This window comes from Planococcus citri, chromosome 1 (assembly GCF_950023065.1).
Source record: "Planococcus citri chromosome 1, ihPlaCitr1.1, whole genome shotgun sequence".
Lineage (NCBI taxonomy): Eukaryota > Metazoa > Arthropoda > Insecta > Hemiptera > Pseudococcidae > Planococcus > Planococcus citri.
In genome coordinates this window covers 19,988,937-20,011,048 of record NC_088677.1, presented here as the reverse complement: position 1 = coordinate 20,011,048, position 22,112 = coordinate 19,988,937, and the positions used below count along the sequence as shown (strand labels likewise).

The 22,112-nt window shown below is 39.4% G+C and overlaps 1 protein-coding gene across 1 annotated transcript; it reads left to right on the top strand.

Annotated features, from left to right (window-relative positions):
• Positions 1-864: 864 nt before the first annotated feature.
• Positions 865-20,506, top strand: klhl10 (kelch-like protein 10). Its single transcript, XM_065360337.1, has 2 exons — positions 865-1,819; positions 19,641-20,506. The coding sequence occupies exons 1-2, from the start codon at positions 865-867 to the stop codon at positions 20,504-20,506; spliced, it is 1,821 nt and encodes a 606-aa protein (XP_065216409.1).
• Positions 20,507-22,112: the final 1,606 nt, after the last annotated feature.

Genomic DNA, 22,112 nt, shown 5'->3' with positions numbered 1-22,112 from the left:
TGAATTTCAGTTTTCCAAGTGCATTATTTGAGTAAATTTTGTGTGAATTTAAAGTTTCAAAAATCTGCTGGAGGCTCCAAAACTGCTCCAAACGGTTTGAATCGTTTCCAATTGATTTGGCAACATTTCAGTTTTCCAAGTCAAATAGGTAAAATTTTGATTTTTTCCCTCATTTTTCTGGCTTGAATTTGATTTTTAAAAATTCATCAAAAATCGAAAAACGGACTTACGCACTTGAAATTTTGGCTCGTGATAGATTTTTGCATACTCTTTCAATCTGGTTTTGTCCAGTTCAAAAAATTGTGTACAAATCCCATGTTGGAAAGCAAAATCTGCAATTTCGATTCACCTTTTCAATCACAATAGCCGCCATTTTGTTGGTAGAAACAGCGCCTTTTTCTTGTTGACAATTTTGCTTTATAATGTTCCGTTGGATATCCTTTTAAGAAAAAAGTTGTTAAAGAGGATCGAAGTGGGGATGCAAGTACAATGTACCTATTCATTCCTGATAATATAATTTTTTGACGAAAAAAATTGCCAACCGCATAATTTTACCGCGATGTTTACCTCTGAAAATGTACATATAAATGGTTGTATGTATTCGTTTGAAAACTCGCACCTTTCACGCGATTATCAATTTTCGCCTTTATCACATAATTTTTCACCGTAATTTTTCCGAATGATTTAATCGATTAAAAAATTCCTTAGTATTATTTAAAAGAGTAGAAAAAACCAACCAAATCAGATCAAAATTTTCGCCAATGAATATCTTCGCGTAGCAAAAAAAATCTCATCTCTTGAAAAAAGGTTTGTGACTGTTTTGAACCTTTTTGTAACCCTTTTACCTCTACACACATGGGCACGATGAGTCCGGAAATGTTGAAAAACCTGAACGATCTTCGTCTGAGTAATAAATTTTGCGACGCTAAAATCATAGTCGACGGGAAGACGTTCCTAGCTCATAGGGCCATTTTGGCCGGTACGAGTAAATATTTCTGCGCTCTGTTCACAACCCCATTGGAAACGAGTACCGAATTGGATTTCAAGGTAACACGACTACCCTGGATAAATAAAGAACTGATGGAGGAGGTGCTAAATTACACGTATACTCGTAAATTCGATTTAAATATGGATAACGCTTTCGATATGTACGTAGTTTGCGATTACTTGTGTATCGATAGTGCGACCGAAGCTTGCGTTAATTTTCTAAAAAAACAGATCGACGAGGAGAATTGCATAGAGATACTGTCTTTCGCCAGATCGTATTTGTGTCCGGTGTTGAGCGTGGCTGCCGAACGATTCACGTTGAGGAATTTTCAAGACGTTGCGAATAAAAATAACGATATTTTAGAATGCGAGTTGAAAGACGTTATTAATATAGTTAGTTCGAATCATTTGAACGTCTACACCGAAGAGCCAGTGTGGCAATTCGTTTTGAAATGGGTTAATCACAGGCCCGATCAGAGGAAGAGCTACGTATCGTATATTTTAGGTAAAATAAGACTGGGCATAATGAACGAGACGTATTTCATACAGAACGTCGCCCAGAGTACGTTCGTTTGCGATAACGATCAATGCAAGAGTATCATCGACTCGGTGAATAATTTTTTTCGCGACTGTAGTCGATTGCAATTCATCAACGAAGAAGTTCAAACGCCGAAATTCGCCCAGCCTCGGATCCCTCACGATATCGTGTTCGCTGTCGGAGGCTGGAGTATCGGGTCACCTACGGCGGTCGTCGAAAGCTACGATAGTCGAGCTGATCGGTGGATGAGACCGGAATACATGCTGGATCCGGAAGGAGCCCGAGCCTATCACGGTTAGTAGGGGTACCATGTCGGTCTATCGTTTCAAAGCGATATTTCCTCGAAAGAGGATCATTTCCCGACCCCGAAACCACCCTTACATTTTTTAGATCGAATTGCTAAACCGATCCAGGGGTTCCCAAAATGGTGTGAAAATTGAGCACCTACGCTGTCATCTGTTTTGGCCAGTGAATTCCAAACAAAAGGGGGTAGGGGGGTGCTTGTGGTCTCAAATAACTCGTATTGGATCACTCTTGAAATATCTACCCATGACCGTTCTTATTTAGTGATACCCCACATTTCAGTGGTTCCCAAAGTTGAACTTTTGTATTCCAAATCTTTGAAGTCACACATTCAAACGAACATTGTCAGTAAATAAATTTAGCAATCAAAAAATAGTCCAGATAAAAAGTTGCGAAATTTTACGACGATTTCAAAATTGTGTCATTTTTTTTTCTTAGCGTTGATAGGGGCCGAGCTGAGGGGGTTGGAACGTCAAGAAACGTGATGTAACAATAGTCCAGTAACTTTAGCAAAAAATAGGGGGTATCGTGAATCTGTAGGTGGCAAACTGATTTTTGGTATCTTAACAGGGATTGTACTAGGTTACTTTTTAAGTAACCAAGTTACTAAAGTTACTAATAGTATAACTTTTGGTTACCCTTTTAAAATGTTGGTCACTAAAAGTTACTTTTTCCAAGTTTTTTCACAAGTTTCCTTTGAATTAAATTTTTTTCAGTTGTGATTTGAAATGTACCAAGAGGTTTTCCAATTTCGACAGGTATTATTATTTTTAAATTTCTCGATGGTTTTTAGTGGATTTTCTCCTGTCTTGATTGATTTTTATATCTTGAATTTTGGTGGTGATTTGTTTCCAAAATGATTTTCCCATGATTTTGCTCTGAATTTTGAAGATTTTTTCCCCTGAATTTTTGCCGAATTTCACCTTGATTTCTCGTGATTTTTTCATAAAAATGTTCCCTCAAGCTTGTGTGGTTTTATTGCTTAAATAGTCGGGATTTCGCCTTATTTCGGTTCGATGCTGTTTTTGAATTTTGTGAATTTTCTTCTTCGCCGATTTGGTGAGTTTTCTTTTGAATTTTTGTAGATTTTTCCCTATTCTGACGGGTACGAGTTCTCTTTTTTCAAGTTTTTCGATAATTTCTCGAAATTTCCATTTTTTTTCTCGTATCAAATTTTGGCGAAGTTTCTACAGTTTTGAAACATTTTTTTAACTTTGTATTTTCACGATTCTATAGTTTTGTCCAAAATTTATTGTGGTCATTTTTTTGCCTAAATGCTGACTGCATTTTTTTTCATTTCAACAGTTTTTTTTGAGTTTCTTGCTTTAAATAACAAAATGACTTTTTTACTCTCATTTTTGTGGAATTGTGATTTTTCTTTTTCCAAAAATCATAATTTCCTTTAAATTTTGATCTTCTTTTTCGTGGAGGGAGGGAAGCTTCTTCAAAATGTGATGGCTTTGTTTTTTTTGTGTATTTTCACCTTTTGTGGTGGATTTTTCTGCATCTTGATATCTTTTATTCGTTGATCCCTCTCCCTCTTTGAATATTTTTTTTTCTATGTTGAATCCTCTTCAGTTTTACTAGAAATTTTTCGATGATTTTCCTCAAAAAATGTTCGATTTTATTTCCGAATGTATAATTAATTTCAATTCGTGAGTTCTCTGTTCTGAATTCTTAATGATTTTTGCAGAGCTGAATTTTCGAAGGATTTCCATTTTCATCATTTCCATAATTTTGTTTTGAATTTCATTGATTCGTTTTTCTGCCTAAATTTTTGTTCTGAATTTCGGCGAAACCTTTTTTCTAGAATTTTCGAGATTTTTAATAACTTTTTCTTCTAATTTAGTCCCAAATCTTGAAAATTTTTTGCAGAATTCCCCTGTTTACAGATTTTTTTGGAGTTTTTTTGGACTTTCGAGACTTGATTTTATTTGGAATTTTTTTGAGGATTTCTTCAAGTTTTATTCTTTTGAATTCTCATAGATTCTATTTTCCAATTTTTCGACGATTTTCCTTCGTGAGTTTTTTTTTTAATTCTTGCGATGTTTTTTCTTAAATTTTAGTGCTTTTTACCTTAATTTTTTCGGTGGAGTTTTTCTAGGTACTTCTAATCGAATTTTTATTCTGTAATCCTCGTGATTTTTTTCAACTTTTTAAATTTTGACAAAACTTTGTTTTCTAGTTCATTTTGAATTTCGCGATTTTGATTTATTAAAAGAAGATCACGAATAAGAGAAGAGATTTTTCAACATTATTTTTGGACTATTTTTTTCTCCAGATCTTAATCTTCGCTCTGCTTCCTCTTTTGGTTATTTTCTCTCAATTTCAATAATTTTGTCGCCTTTTTTCCATGTTTTTTGGATCGTGTCAATTTTTGACAGTTTTGACAGACGTTTTTTTTTTACTTTTTGAAGCAAGGTACTTACATTTTTTTGTATTCAAATTTTTAAAATGATTTTCACAAATCACTTTTATTCCAAATTTGTATTGCAATCTCCCTCCTCCCCCGCCACCTTTTCCTGTTAATTTGATAATAAGTTTCCCGTTCTAAAATTAGTTTTCTCATTTATGCAATTGACTCCATCTCTTCTTTCAATTTTGCAATTTTTTTAGTAAGTATGTAGTTTAACACATTTTTCAATTATGTATCCGGTATCCATAATATTACTTTCATGCGTTTTTTTTGTATTTCAATCGACGAGTAGTTTACTTTTGAAATGTAGATAATTATCTGTTTCGAGCTTTTGAATGTTAGGTTTTTTTTTCAAAAATAGTTGGTATTTGAATTTTGATGTTTTTTTCTGTGTTTTGTGAAAAAACTGCTATCGAAATTTTTGTTAACTTTTTTTTTTTGTTATCTAAAATCAAATGTAATTTTTTGATTTTGAATGCATTGAAGTTATTTGGTTGCCACGTTTTTTTATATTAACATTTTTTTGGTTACTTTTTCCGGCTTTTTTGGTTACTAAAGTTACTTTTTTTGAGAAAAATTTGAGTGCAATCCCTGTATCTATTTTGATGTCCTGAAAACGAATGGTAGTTTTCTTTGTTTTTCTGAGGTACAGAGCGGAGCACAATGTCACCCCCCCTCCTCCCCCTTCACTGTTCAGTTTATTTGCCTACATACGCACGTGAGATGAATTGAAATGCACTAAAAAAATACTTATGTAAAAGTGTCGAATGGAACGTTGATACGAGTTTCAAAAACCAGTTTAGCGTATTGTGGCCACTTCTCCTCGTTTGTGGATCTTAGCGCCCCCCCCCCCAAAATCGGTTTCTGACCAATATATCGAAAAGTATCTCGAGTCTAGCTCAAAAATGGTTAAAACGAATGCTGTTCTACATCTAATTTCTCAACAGATGACCCATTGATCAATTTTCCAGTCTCAAGGGGGTTGGACCTACCCCTTCTGACCTCTCACCATTCAATTATTTGCCAATATACGTATGTGAGGTTAATTGAAATTTACTAAAAAAATGTAAGAATTACGAATGGAACTGTGCGAAAATGATCGAAAAATGCGATTGGGCTGCAACTTTAGAAATTGTCTGTAGCTCAACTGAGAGTTTTTGGGAGTTTTTGAAAAATTTTGGGCTGAAAAATACGTACCTTTTCGTATGTACAGATTCGAAATTGTACCCAAAACTGAGAAAGCTGAACTTGTGACCAGATCTGAGATTTGTTGTACGAGGGGCTGTCAAAAATTAACTCCTCCCAACCCATCACTTTGATACAAGTAACAGCAGAGATATGAGAGATACAGCATTTTGTTCTATGTTAAATCCTGAACCAAAATTGTAATTTTCCGAGAGTCAGTACCACTGTTTAGAAGCTCGGATTTTCAAGAATTGGTGTGAAATAAGCGCTGTGAATTCTCAAAGAATTCATTCAGGGTGTCTAACACTCCTATTTGTCCTATTTATCCCACAAAAGTCCTTTTTTTTGCCTATGACACCTTTTTAGCCAAATTTTTGTAAAAAATGATGGCTATTGCGGTAGGCCCAACTTTGGATAAAAAGGTCGGGGGTCAAAAATTTTGATAGTTCTCGACGTTTTGAGCTCAGACTAGACGATTCCCGGTGTGTCAGTTTTTATATATATATTTATAATATGTTTATATGTTTAGGTATATAGAAGTTTCACCAAAACTTGAATTTTTTACTTTTTTAATCAAGAGACGTTCTAATGAATGAAATGAGATAAAACTTGGAGAATAGGGTTCTTTTGGGAGCTAGAGTTGACCCCTGCAGTGGGGAAGGTCAAAGTTAGAAATTACAGAAAGGTCATTTTTTTGGAGGGGCATAATATGGCCCCAAATGAACGAAAAAGGTCCAAAATCATACCATAGGTCAGTACCTCCATTATGATCAACATATCCAAATTTCAGCTTCCTAGGTCATCCCCACCCCATTTTAAGTGAGAAAAACCACATTTTACCCCTATTTTTGACCCCCTCACCCCTAAAATTGACCTTAGGAGTCCAAATTTTCAGCATACAATGAGAGGGTACCCCTTGAGTGCTTTTTGCAGGTTTCAACCTTCCAACCCCATTTGACCCCTCTCCAGGGTCAAAAAAGTGGATTTTTGCGTGTTTTTTGACGTTTAACCAAGCCTACAGCCCCTCCAAATTGACCTAGAGGGTCCAAATTTTCACAGTACATTGGGAGGATGCACCCGAAGTGCCTTTTGCAGGTTTCAACCTTTCAAACCCATTTGACCCCTCTCCAGGGTCAAAAAAGTGGATTTTTTCATCCATTTCACATGTTTTTTTGAAAATTTCAACATTTAGACAAACCTACAGCCCCTCCAAATTGACCTAGAGGGTCCAAATTTTTACAGTACAATGGGAGGATGTACCCGAAGTGCCTTTTGCATGTTTCAACCGTCCAACCCCATTTTTACAGAAAGGTCATTTTTTTGGAGGGGCATAATATGACCCCAAATGAATGAAAAGGGTCCAAATTCATACCATTGGTCAGTACCCCTATTGTGATCAACATATCCAAATTTCAGCTTCCTAGGTCATCCCCACTCCATTTTAGTTGGGAAAAACCACATTTTCCTCCTATTTTTGACCCCCTCACCCCTAAAACTGAGCTAGGGGGTCCAAATTCTCAGCATACAATAAGAGGGTGCCCCTTGAATGCTTTTTTCAGGATTCAACCTTCCAACCCCATTTGACCCCTCTCTAGGGTCAAAAAACTGGATTTTTGCGTGTTGTTTAACATTTAGCCAGACCTACAGCCCCTCCAAATTGACCTAGAGGGTCCAAATTTTCACAGTACATTGGGAGGGTGTACCCGAAGTGCCTTTTGCTGGTTTCAATCTTCCAACCCCATTTGACCCCTCTCCAGGGACAAAACAGTGGATTTTTTCATCGATTTTACGTGTTTTTTGAAAATTTTGACCTTTAGCCAAGCCTACAGCCCCTCCAAATTGACCTAGATGGCTCAAATTTTCACAGTACAGTTCGTTGCCTTAGTTGCAAAGTAGCATATGTCCATCTGTTCACTTGATACCTAGTGTAAAAGTGCTTTCAATCTAGTGGTACCCTTTGGGTAGGTATGTCGAGGACATGTCCCGCCAGCATACCTACCCAATGGGTACCACTAAAACCCAATAGATGGCGCTCCAGATTGAAAGCACTTTTACACTAGGTATCAAGTGAACAGATGGACATACGCTACTTTGCAACTAAGGCAACGAGTTGGAGGATGTACCCGAAGTGCCTTTTGCCAGTTTCAACCTTCCACCCCCATTTGACCTGTTTCAGGGTCAAGACAGGTTTGTTACCACATTTTTTAAAGGAGGAAGAAGAGAGTTGGGCGAAGCCAGAGGGGGGTGCAGGGGGGACGGAGTCCCCCGCGAATATAGGAAGGAAACAGCGGAAGGAGAGAGTTGGGCGAAGCCCAAGGGGGGTGCAGAGGGGACAGAGTCCACCCGCCAACATAAGAAAGAAACCGTGGAAGGAGTGATTTGGGCGAAGCCCATAAGGGTTGTAGGGGGGGGGGACAACGTCCCCCTAAACGAAGGCAGTATCGTTCGAATAGACAACACGTACGCAGTCGAGTCTCGGAAAAAGTGCGAATTTTTCCGGGAAAATCGGATTTTCCGTCGTTTTTTTTCGCGCCCCCGGGTGCTGGTTGTGATTCTCTCTGGTTTTGACACACTCTTGCTCAAAAAATCGGACCAAAATTACGGGATTTTTGGCTCATAACGGTTCGGACACGCCTATACTGACGAGCATATCGCGTTTCGTGTGTGTATAACGCTGATGACCTACTTAAAAAATGGCCAACACTGACGTCGAATCTACGGATAATAACGTCACCAACAACGTCACCAACAACTCGTCAAATGAGGGCAAAAAAGGAAGAAATCGGAAGAAAAAAGGGACCCCACCCCCCTCCTTCATTGACAACTACCTAAAAGAGACCAACGATCTCATCAACTCCTGCCTTGAACTGCTGGACCAGTCCAACAACCTGAAAACCAGCATAAAAACAGGTATGAAGGACAATTTCACAAAACTTAAAGAAAATAGCGTTAATTTTGCGAACTCCGTGAAAACTCAGATTAAGGAGGCTGCGGCCAAGCTCGCCGAAAAGGCTGCAGGCAGCCGCACACAGCCTCCAAGCAGCTCTGCACAAAACCAGCTACCCCAGCTAACCTTCTCACATACTCCACTAATACCTCCGAATAGGCCTACTACCTATGCAGCTGTAATTAAAAAACCAGTACAAATGCATCAGCTCAAGCAGCAAAACCCAGAACTGGTACCCAAAACTCCCATCAAACTCAACAATAATACTATGGTCCTAAAGCCCAAAATCACAGGCCAAGATGGATTCCAGCTAGTAAAAACTGCTATCAACCCCTACACTGATGGGGTAACTTTTGCAAAGCCCCTGTCTGGAGGTGGAGTACTTATTGCATGTCAGGACCAGTCAAAACTCAAAAATGTACAGCAAAAGCTGCAGCAAAATCTCACTCCTATCTTGAAAAAGGAAAAAAGAAATCCAGAAATAGTTATCCACCGCCTACCAAAATTATGCACAGCTCAAGAAATTGAGCAAGCAATAGTAAATAGTACTGGCTGCAACCCTCAGTACACCAAAGTTATGAGGTATAGGCATGACGATCCAAACTCTGGAATTTTTGCAACTGCTGTGGTAACCCCCGCGGCATGGCAGCTCTTAGTGAGTACCCATGGGAAGATATTGATAGGGGGAGACAGTTGGGCGGTGTGTCCAGTTGCTAATAACATACCTCTAATCAAATGCACTCAATGCCATCAGTATGGCCATCTTAAAAAATATTGCAGGCTTCCTGTAGCAACTAAGGAAGCTGGAACCTGCTTAAACTGCACTCGAGTGAATCAAAAAAATCCCTCAGCTACCCCCTTGGACACCAAGCATGATACTCACAGTAAAAATTGTACCTCCCTAATTAATCATCTCAACGCAGTTTCTAAAACCATCCAATATGAGTAGAATGGCCTATCAAAAGAAAAACTCAAACACAAAAATAGCTCAGATAAATATAGGTAACAACCAGAAATATCTCTCCACAATAGCTGATGTAATTAAAGAAGAAAATATTGACGTGATCGCAATGTCTGAGCCATACACATGTAATAATAAAATTCCTATCTTATCAGACAACTATCGAAGCATATGTAGTGGCAGTGCATGTATGCTTGTTAAAAAAAACATTCCGCTGACACAGACATTCCATAGTGTCGGCGGCATCGTTGAAATTGAAATAGCTGGTGTGACGTATGTCTCTGTATACGCCTCGCCAAATAAGCCCATTAAGAGAATAACACAGGTACTGAAAACCATTGTGCTGAGAAAGCAAAATGATAAACTTATTATGATGGGTGATTTTAATACCTACTCGTCTCTACTTTATTTCTATAGGCACCATGCTATAAGAGAGAGAGATGAATTATTTGATGATTTTATCATATCCTCTAACCTCACCATATTAAATGACGATACACCAACCTTTGTTAGAAGGGAGTATAAATCAATACTGGACTACACAATAGTCTCAGACTACATGATAAGTAGGGTGAGAGACTGGAAAGTAGTACCTACAGCTCCTAGAGATCACCAGCTCATCACCTTTGAAGTTACTATACAACCTACCTACTGTGTGGGAGAAGAAAAATACATCTACGACTACGATATGATAGAGGAGGCAATCCTAGCCAATCCCCTACCAAGTTTGGATCCAGATTGTGGTAGGGAAGAAATAGACCAGTTTATTCAATACTTTGAAGAGCTGGTTAGTAATCTGAAAGATATGGCAAAAATCTCCTCAAAGGACTCTCCTCTTCCTTGGTGGAATAGTGACCTTGAGAAAATTAAGCAATCCAAAAATGACCTTGCTAAATGCCTCCGCTCCATCCCACCTGAGTCAATCCAGTATGAGCTATGCTATGAAGAATATAGAGCTATAGAGCGCAAATATACCTACGAAATAGCAGGAGCCAAGCGCAGAGCTTGGCGAACATTCATAACAACCAACCAGGCATGGGGTAAACCCTACAAGGTACTAAAAATGGCAACAAGTAACAACAGTAGAACAATACCACTACTTCGCAACTCTAATGCAAAAACTGACAATGAAAATGTGAACTTCCTCCTCCACCACCTCTTTCCCCAAGATGGGCACCCCGTAAATACTGCTAACCTGTACCAACACATTAATACAAACAGGGATATCCATAAAATGCTTGGATACCCACTACAACATGATCTTGAAGAGCCTACTGCTGATGAAATTGAGGAAATCATCCGCAATTTGAAAGATGGTAAGGCCCCTGGAGTGGACAATGTTGACAACAAAGTAATGAAAATCATTTTTCTCCATAATAAAGAACAGGTCACCAATCTGTTCACCTCCTGTCTGAAAAGGGCATATTTTCCGACTGCTTGGAGGGTGGCTAAACTAGTTGTCCTCCAAAAACCTGGTAAGGACCCAGATGATCCTGCAGGATATAGGCCTATATGCTTGCTGAAAACCACATCAAAAATACTAGAGAAACTAATATACAAAAGAATTTTTAAATACCTATCTAGTAATGACCTCATTGCTCCTAACCAATATGGATTTCAGCCTGGGCTCTCAACAGACCACGCCCTGGCAAAACTAATAACTGAAATTGAATCTATTCAGGCTAATGGAGACATAGCTATGACTATAAGCTTTGATGTTGCCAAGGCCTTTGATTCCATACCTCATCAAGTGATAATTGATGCACTTATTGATCATGGTATCCATCCAATACTAATCTGGATGCTGGTTGAATATCTAAAAGACAGAACAGTGCAGTACCAGTATAATGGTAAAACATTCAAGGCCAAGGTAACTAAGGGGTGCCCCCAGGGGTCTAACCTGGGCCCCCTTTTATGGATCATCATCTACAATGTAGTACTCAAATTCATGTTTCGGGGCTGCAGGTCAATTGGCTTTGCTGACGACTTGCTTTTTGTATTTGGAGCCAAAAACATCAATACCCTGGAACAGAATGCCAGAACTGCCATCACCCAACTCACTATTATGCTGAGTAAGCTTGGTTTAAGCCTAAATGCTGCAAAAACCCAGGTGATGGTATGTACTAGGAAGCACCACACTGAGCCCATAATAACAGTAAATGGTCAGCTAGTCACTACCTCTAGGGAAATCAAATACCTTGGAGTGATAATTGATCAAAAACTCACCTTTATACCACACTTCACTAACATACACAAGAAATCTCAACTGTCACTCAACATTATAAATAGATTGTTTGGACGCACCTATGGCTATGGTTATGAAGCAAGGAAAATCATGGCGCAGGGGCTGATCAACTCACTCTGGTATTATGGGTCAGCAATCACGCTGCCAGCCCTGAAGTACACATGCGTTCTAGAAAAAATCCGTAAAACTCAGAGAGCAACAAACCTGAAGATTATCTCAGCTTATCGGACAGTGTCTGATACTGCAGCCTCTGTTATTGCTGGGATGCTCCCACTTGACCTGGCAATAGCAAAAATGGCCCTTAGAAGAGCTGCTGACATAGGGTATCGCACTCAAGCTCCAAACCTAGACACAGGACCCATTACCTTACTGCACAAAGATTCCAATAGGACCAAGAATGCCTACATAATGCAAAACAGATCATTCTCAAGGCGTCAGCTGGATAATGAACTCACCTCAATGGCATACCAGATGTGGCAGAGCCGCTGGGATCTGGCTACAACTGGAAGAGTCACTTATGAATGGATTCCTGATATAGCTGAGAGAATGGAAGGTAGCTGCGCACATCTCAAACCAAGCTTCTTCCTAACCCAGGCCCTCACAGGCCATGGTTTCTTCGCCGATTACTTGAAGAGATTCAAGATAATAAGGAGTAACCTCTGTGTATGCGGTAATCTACAAAGTCCACAACACCTCATCACTGAATGTACAAATACCCAAATTGCTGAGATCAGGGAACGGTACCCAGTAGAAATGCTTGATGTCACTCCCACCAACTTACAAAATCTGAATCAACTCATCAAAGAACTCTTTCACATCCGGGACTCCATTAAAGTTATAGCTGACAAATCTACCACAGATACTGAGGGAACGTCAGATGTGGATGATCCATCACCTTTAACCACACTATATAGTCTCCAAGAACTACCTCCTACTACCAGTATCACCAGCACACCAATACCAATGCACCTGCAGTCACCATCACCAGTCTCTATACTCCAAACACAACTAACACAAGTACCAGAAACCACCAACAAAAACAACGGAGTAACAAGCTTACCTACCTACTCACCATCAGCACTGAAGCTTGTGCCTAGAACAGTGCTGATAGCTAGCGAGCTACTCAAGAGGAACCAAGAGGTCTGCAGCAGCCCAGTCACACAACATTCAACTGAATCCTGTATTAGTTCGGAGGCCTCACAAGGAGGTGACCAGCATCATTCACCAGGGTTCGAAAACGAATGGCTAGCTGCAAGGAGAAACTTCACAGCAATTAACCTACCCAAATTCAGTCCAATGGTGCAACCTATCAACCCAATCCTGCAGCAAACAGACCACATACTTGGCCCACTTTCTTCACCAACCTCATCCCCTAGGAAGAGAATCATGGTATCCAACTCCCTTTTCCAACATACTACAGCAATGCCACACCCTGAGCACAATGTACTGTATTCTCCTGCCAACACAACTACAACAACATCAACAACTACTGCCCAACATGGCCGTGTCATCCGAAACTGTAAAAGCCCCCCTGCACACAACATTAGCACAACACTGGGAACAGGGAGATATAATATTCCTGTTGTACACTCCAGTCCAGTTGAGGGGCACAGCACATCAATACCAGTGTACAATGGTTGGAACAGCCCAGGCTTTCAACCCTGCAACTTCTCACCGTTAACCCTCACACCAACAGCTCACCAACATAGAATGGACTACACAAGTAGCTTTGAGGTCCAGTGCTCTCCAAATCTGATCCAGGTACCTATCAGCAAGGTGCATCCACCAATCAACTTGAACAAAACATCGCTGAAAGCTAAGCAGGTAGCAGACGCCTTTGAGAGTCACAAAAACAGAATACAGTTCATGCATGGAGGGGTGACTCCAGGCTCTGTAGCTGAGGAAACACCAAAACAAGATCATTCAACTTTCTCCATTGGTGGGAAGCTGGGCATCAAAAAACCTCCATCAAACTACACACCAATGGGACCATATGTAAACCGACACATCTTGGAGGATGTAAACCGACGAATAATATTCCTAAGGACCACCTTCCCCCCAACTCCCAGAAAGAGTAGCACTGAGCTCTCCACTTCTGTGGCATACCAGCACTGGGAAGAGGCCTCAAAGGAGGCTGAACCCAGGAGGATAATCTCAACAGCCCAGAGACAGTTGCTCACTCAAGGAGGCCTGGATCATCCATACTCCCTGATATTCAGTGACCATGTCTACATACCTGCTATGCAATACCTGGTGCTTCGTGGAATCCAAGAGCGCTTCTACGCCCCAGTCAGTGCTGCTAGTGTGGGGGATCTTCTCCCATACGAACAATATCTTGACATGCACGAACCAACACCTCGTGATGTCGAGACCAGACTCATCGCCTCTGCTGCAGAAGCAATGAGGAGAAGAAGCTTGGGAAATATGGCTTTAACAGCAGTTGAGTCCAACGGCCTACTCACGCTGGAGGAAGCCAATGAAGACATATTTCTTCAGGGACCCTCCTTTGCACTGGCACACTGTGTCAGCCAAGACCTCAGAATGTCCGCTGGGATAGCGAGGGACTTTGTCCGCCACTTTGGAGGCAGAGAGATGCTACTGACCCAACCACACAATGTGGGGGAAGTGGCAACTCTAAAGCGGAAAGTCGAAGGAACAGTGAGCCAGGGACATTATATAATATTCTGTGTCGTCACAAAAATCCATTACTACGACAAACCAACATATAAGGACTTCTCCCTTGGCATCCAAAATCTTGCCAGGGAATGTACCAGAAGAAAAATAAAAAAACTCGCTATCCCACGGATTGGATGTGGGCTGGACCAGCTTGACTGGGGCCAGGTACGGCCAATCATCGTAAGAGAGTTCAGGGAGATACCTATCAATATCAAGGTATGTAACTGGACCTCCCCTAACACCCGCTCTAAAACGAATTGATAGCACTTGTAAATAGATTATATAACAATGTAATAAAGTAAATATTCTCCCCAAATATATCTTATTTAATTTAATTTAATCTATATAGTACAATGTATGTATATTATTGTAGCACTACCCTAAGCTGAAGGATGGAAGAAACCTATGGTATGTGTCCATTCTCAGCATTCAAAACTACTCCAACGTTATCCACTATGTAAGGTAGGACCGAGTGTTCCCACTTTCACACATCAGAAATAATATCCTTTTGGACAATCCTACTCTAGGAGATCTCTTTCTGAGGTAGTTAAGGGTACAGTGGTGCCCGGAGACCTCCTAGGCCTACCCCAAAATGGGAGACGGGTCGGGGGTCGCTCCAAATCCGCGGAAGGGGGGAATGGGCTACATCCTAGGGTGACCACTCCCTCAACCCCGAAGTGGTGGGAGCGATTCTGGGATACTGCCTAGGAGCTCCGGGCCTTTGGCCTGGTGCTGGGGGGGTGGGTCAGCAGTCCCAACCAAAACTGGGGCCCCCCACTCACTGCGGCTCCAGGACCACTGGGTGGCCGAACCGTCCCCTTCCCCTCCTAGTTTTAAGCAAAATTGAAACACTCCTAATCTTGGCTTAGTTTAAGTTGTACATAGTCTTTATAGCTAAATTTTAGTATTAAGTTTGTAATTTAGTATTAGAATATACATCACCCTCCCCTTAAACTTAAGATTGTACTGGTATTATCTCTGCGGAAGGGGCGGGGCTTAGGCCCTGCCCCCTCACCGCAGGGATAAGTAATTATAAGATGTAAATATTATTCAAAATAAACCCTTTTTTAAAAAAAAAAAAAAAAAAAAAAACGAAGGCGAAGCACAGGAGCGAAGCGAGGGTGCGAGTAGCTCAAGAGAAGCGCAGAACACGACAAAAAGACATTAGTAGGAGGTAATTGGGCGAAGCCCAAGGGGGGTGTACCCCAACACAGGCGAAGCACAGGAGCGAAGCGAGGGTGCGAGTAGTTCAAGCGAAGCGCAGAACACAAAAAAAAGATATCAGCAGGAGGTAATTGGGCGAAGCCCAAGGGGGGTGCAGGGGGGACAAAGTCCCCCCAAATACAGGCGAAGCACAGGAGCGAAGCGAGGGTGCGAGTAGTTCAAGAGCCCTCAATGTTTCTTGCACAAAAATTTGGCTCTTACGTAGCGGCAGACTGCTACGACTTTTTTGTTCTTTTAGTGTCCTTTTTTTTCAACAATTTTATTCAAAAGTCCTTTTTTTTCAAAATAACTTTCTCAAATTTTCAATTTTTTCCCCTTTTTTCCGGAATTTTGAACTTGTAGAAAAGGACTCATTTGTCGACTTTTTTAGATTTTGAATCACACATTTTTGTGAGCTTCTGCCCTCGCTTTGCTCGGGCTAGTTGCTCTTCTTTTTCCAAATAAGTGACTTATTGTTCAAATTCAAGAAATGTTCAAAGTTTGAATCAGAAAAATAAACTCCTCCTTCCTTACAGAATTTTTTTACACTTCTCAGCAAAACATGAAATTTTGAAATCAAAACTTTTAGACTTGCTTCACTCGGGTTTGTTTGCTTTTCTTTTTCAGGTTTAAATTTTTTCTTTTTTCTTTTTTGAATTGGGGTGTTGAATCATCATTTAAATTTTAAGATTTTGTAGCAAAAGATATGTAGCTTATTACACAAAAAAAACATCGTTTTCATACATCTCAAAATACTGAATTTCTAAGCTTTTGCCCTCGCTTCGCTCGGGCCCGTTATAGCTTTCCTTTTTCCAGTTTTAAATTTTCAAAAAAAAATCATAATTCAAATTTCAAAATTTTGAAGCAAAGCACGAATAATTCGTCACACATACAAACATCGTATTTGTATCTCTCGAACTCGAAATCTCCCAAAACACCTTCTAAATTTTGAGAGCTTTCGCCCTCGCTTCGCCAGGGCCAGTTTGTTTCTCTTTTCCTTAATTAATAATAAATTCCGAACTTAAAGGAGAAATCTCGCCCACTCCCTCCCCCTCTTGAACTGTCCTGTTGAAAGTCCTGCTAAAATTCCTTTGGCTAAAAACTTGAATGAAAATTTTGAACCTCCCACCTTGGAAAAAAGTTTGACCCCCCCCCCCCTACACCTCGAAAAATTCCATAAGTGCTGGAAAAATGACCTGCTCAAAGTCCTACTAAAAATACTATTTTTAAGTCCTTTTTTTTCATTTTGAAATTTTGTTAGACACCCTGTATTGCTCGCTCTACCCACCAACTTCAAAAAGTACCATTCATATCGCACAAGCACAGCGAAACTTGGCATTTTGGTTCAGAATTAAACTAGGAACACGATGCTGCATCTCCCACGTCTCTATCATTACCCGTTTCCATTTTTCGTTGATTGACATTACAATCAAATTTTGAAATTTTTTAATGCATCTAATTTATAAAATTACTTACTCTCAAATTTTTACTTTTCCCATTTGCGATTGAATTGGAAATTTCATACACACAGACTTGCAAATTATAGGAAAAAAAAGGTAGGTATTCGATGATTTAGGTTCACTCCACTTCAGAGGTGCGAAAAAGTTCTGAGGGCTTGTAAAACGAAAGGGGGGAGAATTGTTCACGAGACGTTTAAAATTGCGTTTAAAACTCGTTTCAACATTCCATTCGACATTTTTACATTTTTTTAGTAAATTTCAATTCACCTCACATACTTACGTATATTGGCAAATAATTGAATGGTGAGAGGTCAGAAGGGGTAGGTCCAACCACCTTGAGACTGGAAAATTGATCAATGGGTCATCTGTTGAGAAATTAGATGTAGAACAGCATTCGTTTTAACCATTTTTGAGCTAGACTCAATACTTTTCGATATATTGGTCAAAAACCGATTTGGGGGGAGGGGGCTAAGATCCACAAAGGAGGAGAAGTGGTCACAATACGCTAAAACTGGTTTTTGAAACTCGTATCAACGTTCCATTCGACAATTTTACATTTTTTAGTGCATTTCAATTCATATCTCACGTGCGTATATAGGCAAATTACTGAATAGTGAAGGGGAGGAGGGGGTGGGGTGACATTGTGCTCTGCTCTGTACCTCAGAAAAACAAAGAAAACCACCATTCGTTTTCAATTTTACCAAATTGACCAAGAAAGCTGAAATTTGGGATATACCCTATTTTCGACATGCCAAATCGATTGGAAACTGTTTCAACTCGTTTTGAGCAGTTCTGGAGCCTCCAGCAGATTTTTGAAACATTAAATTTTCACAAAATTTCATCAAATGGAGATGGAAAGCTGAAATTTACTCTACACTCCAATTTTAACACCCTCTGAAGACGACTTCAGGTGGGTTCAAGTCATTTTAGGGCCTCCAGCGACTTTTTTGAAAATTACTGGAGCCTTCAGCAGATTTTTGAAACTTTAAATTTTCACAAAATTTCATCAAATGGAGGTGGGTTTAAGTAATTTTAGAGCCTCCAGCGACTTTTCTGAAAATTACTGGAGCCAGCAGTAGGTTTTGAAACTTGAAATTTCCTCAACATTAATTTATCAAATGGAGTAGGCAAGCTGAAATTTACTTCACAGACTACATGGTGGTTTCAAATGGTTTTGAAGCTTCCAGCTACTTTTAGGAAATTTCAATATTCCAAAAAAAACGCCATACAACCCTTCAAAAAATCGCTGGAGGCTCCAAAACGTCTTGAAATACACCAGCAGTCAACTTCGTAGCGTATTGAAATTAGTTTGCAAAATGAATTTCGACTCTCCATCTCAGTTTGATGAAATTTTGAGGAAATTTCAAGTTTCAAAAATCCACTGGAAGCTCCAGTAATTTTCAAAAAAGTAGCTGGAGGCTCTAAAATGACTTGAACCCACCTGAAGTCGTCTTCACAGGGTGTTAAAATTGGAGTGTAGAGTACAGTTCAGCTCTCCATCTCCATTTGATGAAATTTTGTGAAAATTTAAAGTTTTAAACACCTGCTGGAGGCTTCAGGAATTTCCAAAAAGTCGCTGGAGGCTCCAAAACGACTTGAAATTCACCTGCAGTGCTTTGTAGCGTATTGAAATTAGTTTTTAGAATAAATTTCAGCTATACAACTCCAATTTAATGGAATTTTGTGGGAATTTCGAGTTTCAAAAATCTGCTGGAGGCTCCAGAACTGCTCAAAACGGGTTGAAACAGTTTCCAATCGATTTGGCGTGTCGAAAATAGGGTATATACCAAATTTCAGCTTTCTTGGTCAATTTGGTAAAATTTTGATTTTTTCCCCCATTTTTGGCCTAAATTCGATTTTCAAAAATTCACCAAAAATCGAAAAATGCACTTCAGCACTTGAAATTTTGAGAGGTGATAAATTTTTGCATGATCTTCCGATCTACCTTTGTAAAGTTTGAAAAATGTCGTGCAAATCCTATGTTGAAACGCAAAATCTGCGATTTCGGCTGACCTGTCAATCAAAATGACCGCCATTTTGTAAGTAAGGCCAACTTTTTTTTGGGCAAGTTTCCTTTAAGATGTTCCTTAGGATGCCCTCTTTAAGAGAAAAACTGTCCCGGAGGATCGGCGGGGGGAGGGGGTGCAATTTCTCCTATTGTCATTTTTTTGCTAAATTTACTGTACTATTGTTACATCACGTTTCTTGACGTTCCAACCCCCTCAGCTCGGCCCCTATCAACGCTAAGAAAAAAAATGACGCATTTTTGAAATCGTCGTAAAATTTCGCAACTTTTTATCTGGATTATTTTTTGATTGCTAAATTCATTTACTGACAATGTTCGTTTGAATGTGTGACTTTAAAAATTTGCAATACAAAAGTTCAACTTTGGGAACCACTGAAATGTGGGTATCACTAAATGAAAACGGTCATGGGTAGATATTCCAAGAGTGATCCAATACGAGTTATTTGAGACCACAAGCACCCCCCCCCCTACCCCCTTTTCGTAGGGATTTATTGGCCAAAACAGATGACAGCGTACGTGCTCAATTTTCACACCATTTTGGGAACCCCTGGATCGGTTTTGCAATTCGATCTAAAAAAATGTAATGGTGGTTTTCGGGGTCGGGAAATGATCCCCTTTGAGGAAATATCGCGAAAATTGTATATCTTCCGGGTCCCATTATTTTGATAATTTTCACTTTGATACTCCTACTAGGTTGCGCCATCTTGGACGGTAAAATGTACGTTATCGGAGGGTTCGACGGTCTGGAGTACTTCAATTCGTGTCGCTGTTACGATTTCGAGTCCAAACAGTGGCATAATATCGCTCCGATGAATACTCGTAGGTGCTACGTCAGCGTAGCTGTGCTCAACGGAGTCATCTACGCTATGGGCGGCTACGACGGCCACAATAGGCAAAGCACTGCTGAAAAATACGATCCTACGACCAACCAGTGGACGTTGCTGCCCAACATGAATGTGGCTCGAAGCGACGCCGATGCGACCACCTTAAATGATCGTATCTACATTACAGGAGGATTCAACGGTATCGAATGCTTGAATACTGCAGAAATCTACGACTCAGAGGTCAACGAATGGTCTTTACTGCCTCCTATGCTATTTCGACGCAGTGGTGTATCGTGTATCGCGTATAATAACATGATCTACGTATTGGGTGGCTTCGACGGTACCATAAGGCTACGTTCGGTGGAACGATTCGATCCAACGACCGAGACTTGGAGCGCCGTACCGGATATGTTATCGCCTAGGAGTAATTTCGCCGTCGAAGTGATAGATGATGTGATAATCGTCATTGGTGGATTCAACGGGATCGGTACGACTCACTACGTCGAGTGTTACGATAAGAAATTAAACGAATGGAGACACGCCAGCGATATGAGTCTGAACAGATCAGCTCTTTCGGCTTGTCTGATACATGATCTAACCGATGTGACCGGATTGATCTACGAACAACGCGAAGCTCTGATGGAAGAGAAAAGATTAGCTTTGCATGCTCTTCTACCTCATACACCTGATTCGGATGAAACTATTAGCGATAATTTGGAAGATTTGGAGTTATAGTAGTTTTTTTTTTTGTATTGGTTGTCTTTATTGTTCTGTAGGTATTTTTAAAACTCGAGTATTTTTAATTTCAATTTTTTAATCATTTTTAATGGGAAATTTATCGTGTTTTACCCTCCCTATATTGTCCTATCTTAACGAAGAAAATTTTCGTTTGTTTAGAAATCGTCATCGTCGTGACATTTCATTTAGTAACTTGTTGTTTTAAAATATCTAATCGTGAGTTTGTTTTTATGTTGATTTAGATGATTTTTTCCGCCCCTTTTTATTTCGACGTTTTATGTGTTTCGTAATTTATAAAATATTCGCTGTCGAGTAGTAATAAATTTTTAACCTTGTTTTTTATATTTTTAAACCGAACGATTTATTAACGAGGTTTTCGTGATGTCATCGTACGTAATTATAGCCTGGAAAAGAATCGTTTTGGAAGCACGTAAGGTTATTTTTCCATTCGGATGCGAATATCGTACAAAAAAGTTGACATATTTTAATCACAACTTCACCATTGCTGATTTACGAGTTACGTGATCATTTCGGTTTTCGTGGATTTTTAGACAGATTTTTTGGCAGTTTTGATAAGAGATCGATTTTTTGGGAGGTTGACAAAGCAGCAGAATTTTCTTGAGACATCGAAGCAAGACGTTCTGGAAATTATGACCCATGACAATATAACACTTTGTGGCAGTTTTGAATTAAAAAACAGCCATTTGGTAAAAAACTAAGCTTTTTCGGCAGTTTTGACAAAACAAGGTTCTTAATTGCAATAATTTTTACCAAAAAATAAGATTTCCTTCAATTTTAGCTTTTTGCGAAGAAGTTAGCAGAGAAAAGAAAATTCACTATTTTGATTTTTGCTACCTAAAAAACAAAAATTCCTTGAAATTTTGTCCAAAAAAAACGTTTATTTTTTTCCCAGCAATTTCAACAAAAAAAAAACAGTACTTTTGTTGGCAATTTTGGTCATTTTTTGATATACGCTTTCTTGCAATCATGACCAAAAAAAAGAAAAAAAAACAGATCTTCGTGCGACGAAAAATCTGTACTTTTTAGAAATGGTGACCACAATTTTTTTTAGCACATTTGATGAAAAAAAGGCCTAGTAATTTTTATCAAGTATAAAACAGACATTAGTTGCAAGTTTGAAAAAAACGTAAGTCTGTCTTTGGCTAGAGACGTGAAGACAATTTGGAATTAGATTTTATTGTACAGATCGATTTCTTTCAGGAAGGTAAGAAAGTCTATGGTTTTGAGTATTGCTGTCAGACAGTAGGTAGAGATTCAAGAGTGGGGTTTGGGATCAGACGATTTCTTTCAGATTTATCATTTTCAATTTTGGCAAAAAAAATGACGTAAGATTTTTTGATAGTTGTTTTCAAAAAAGATATTTTTGTAAGTTTATTGACAAATATGGCAGATTTTTTTGCGACTTCAAAGTAAGAGTTTTCTGGAAATTCGACCCAAAAGAGAGGATTTCCAACGATTTTGGCAAAAAACGTAACTTTTTGACAGTTTTGAGAAAACAATAGATTTGTTTTGGTAATTTCGGAAAAAAATGGATCCAAAGAAGTTGAGTTTATAGTCCGGCATATGACAATAGGAGTAATTG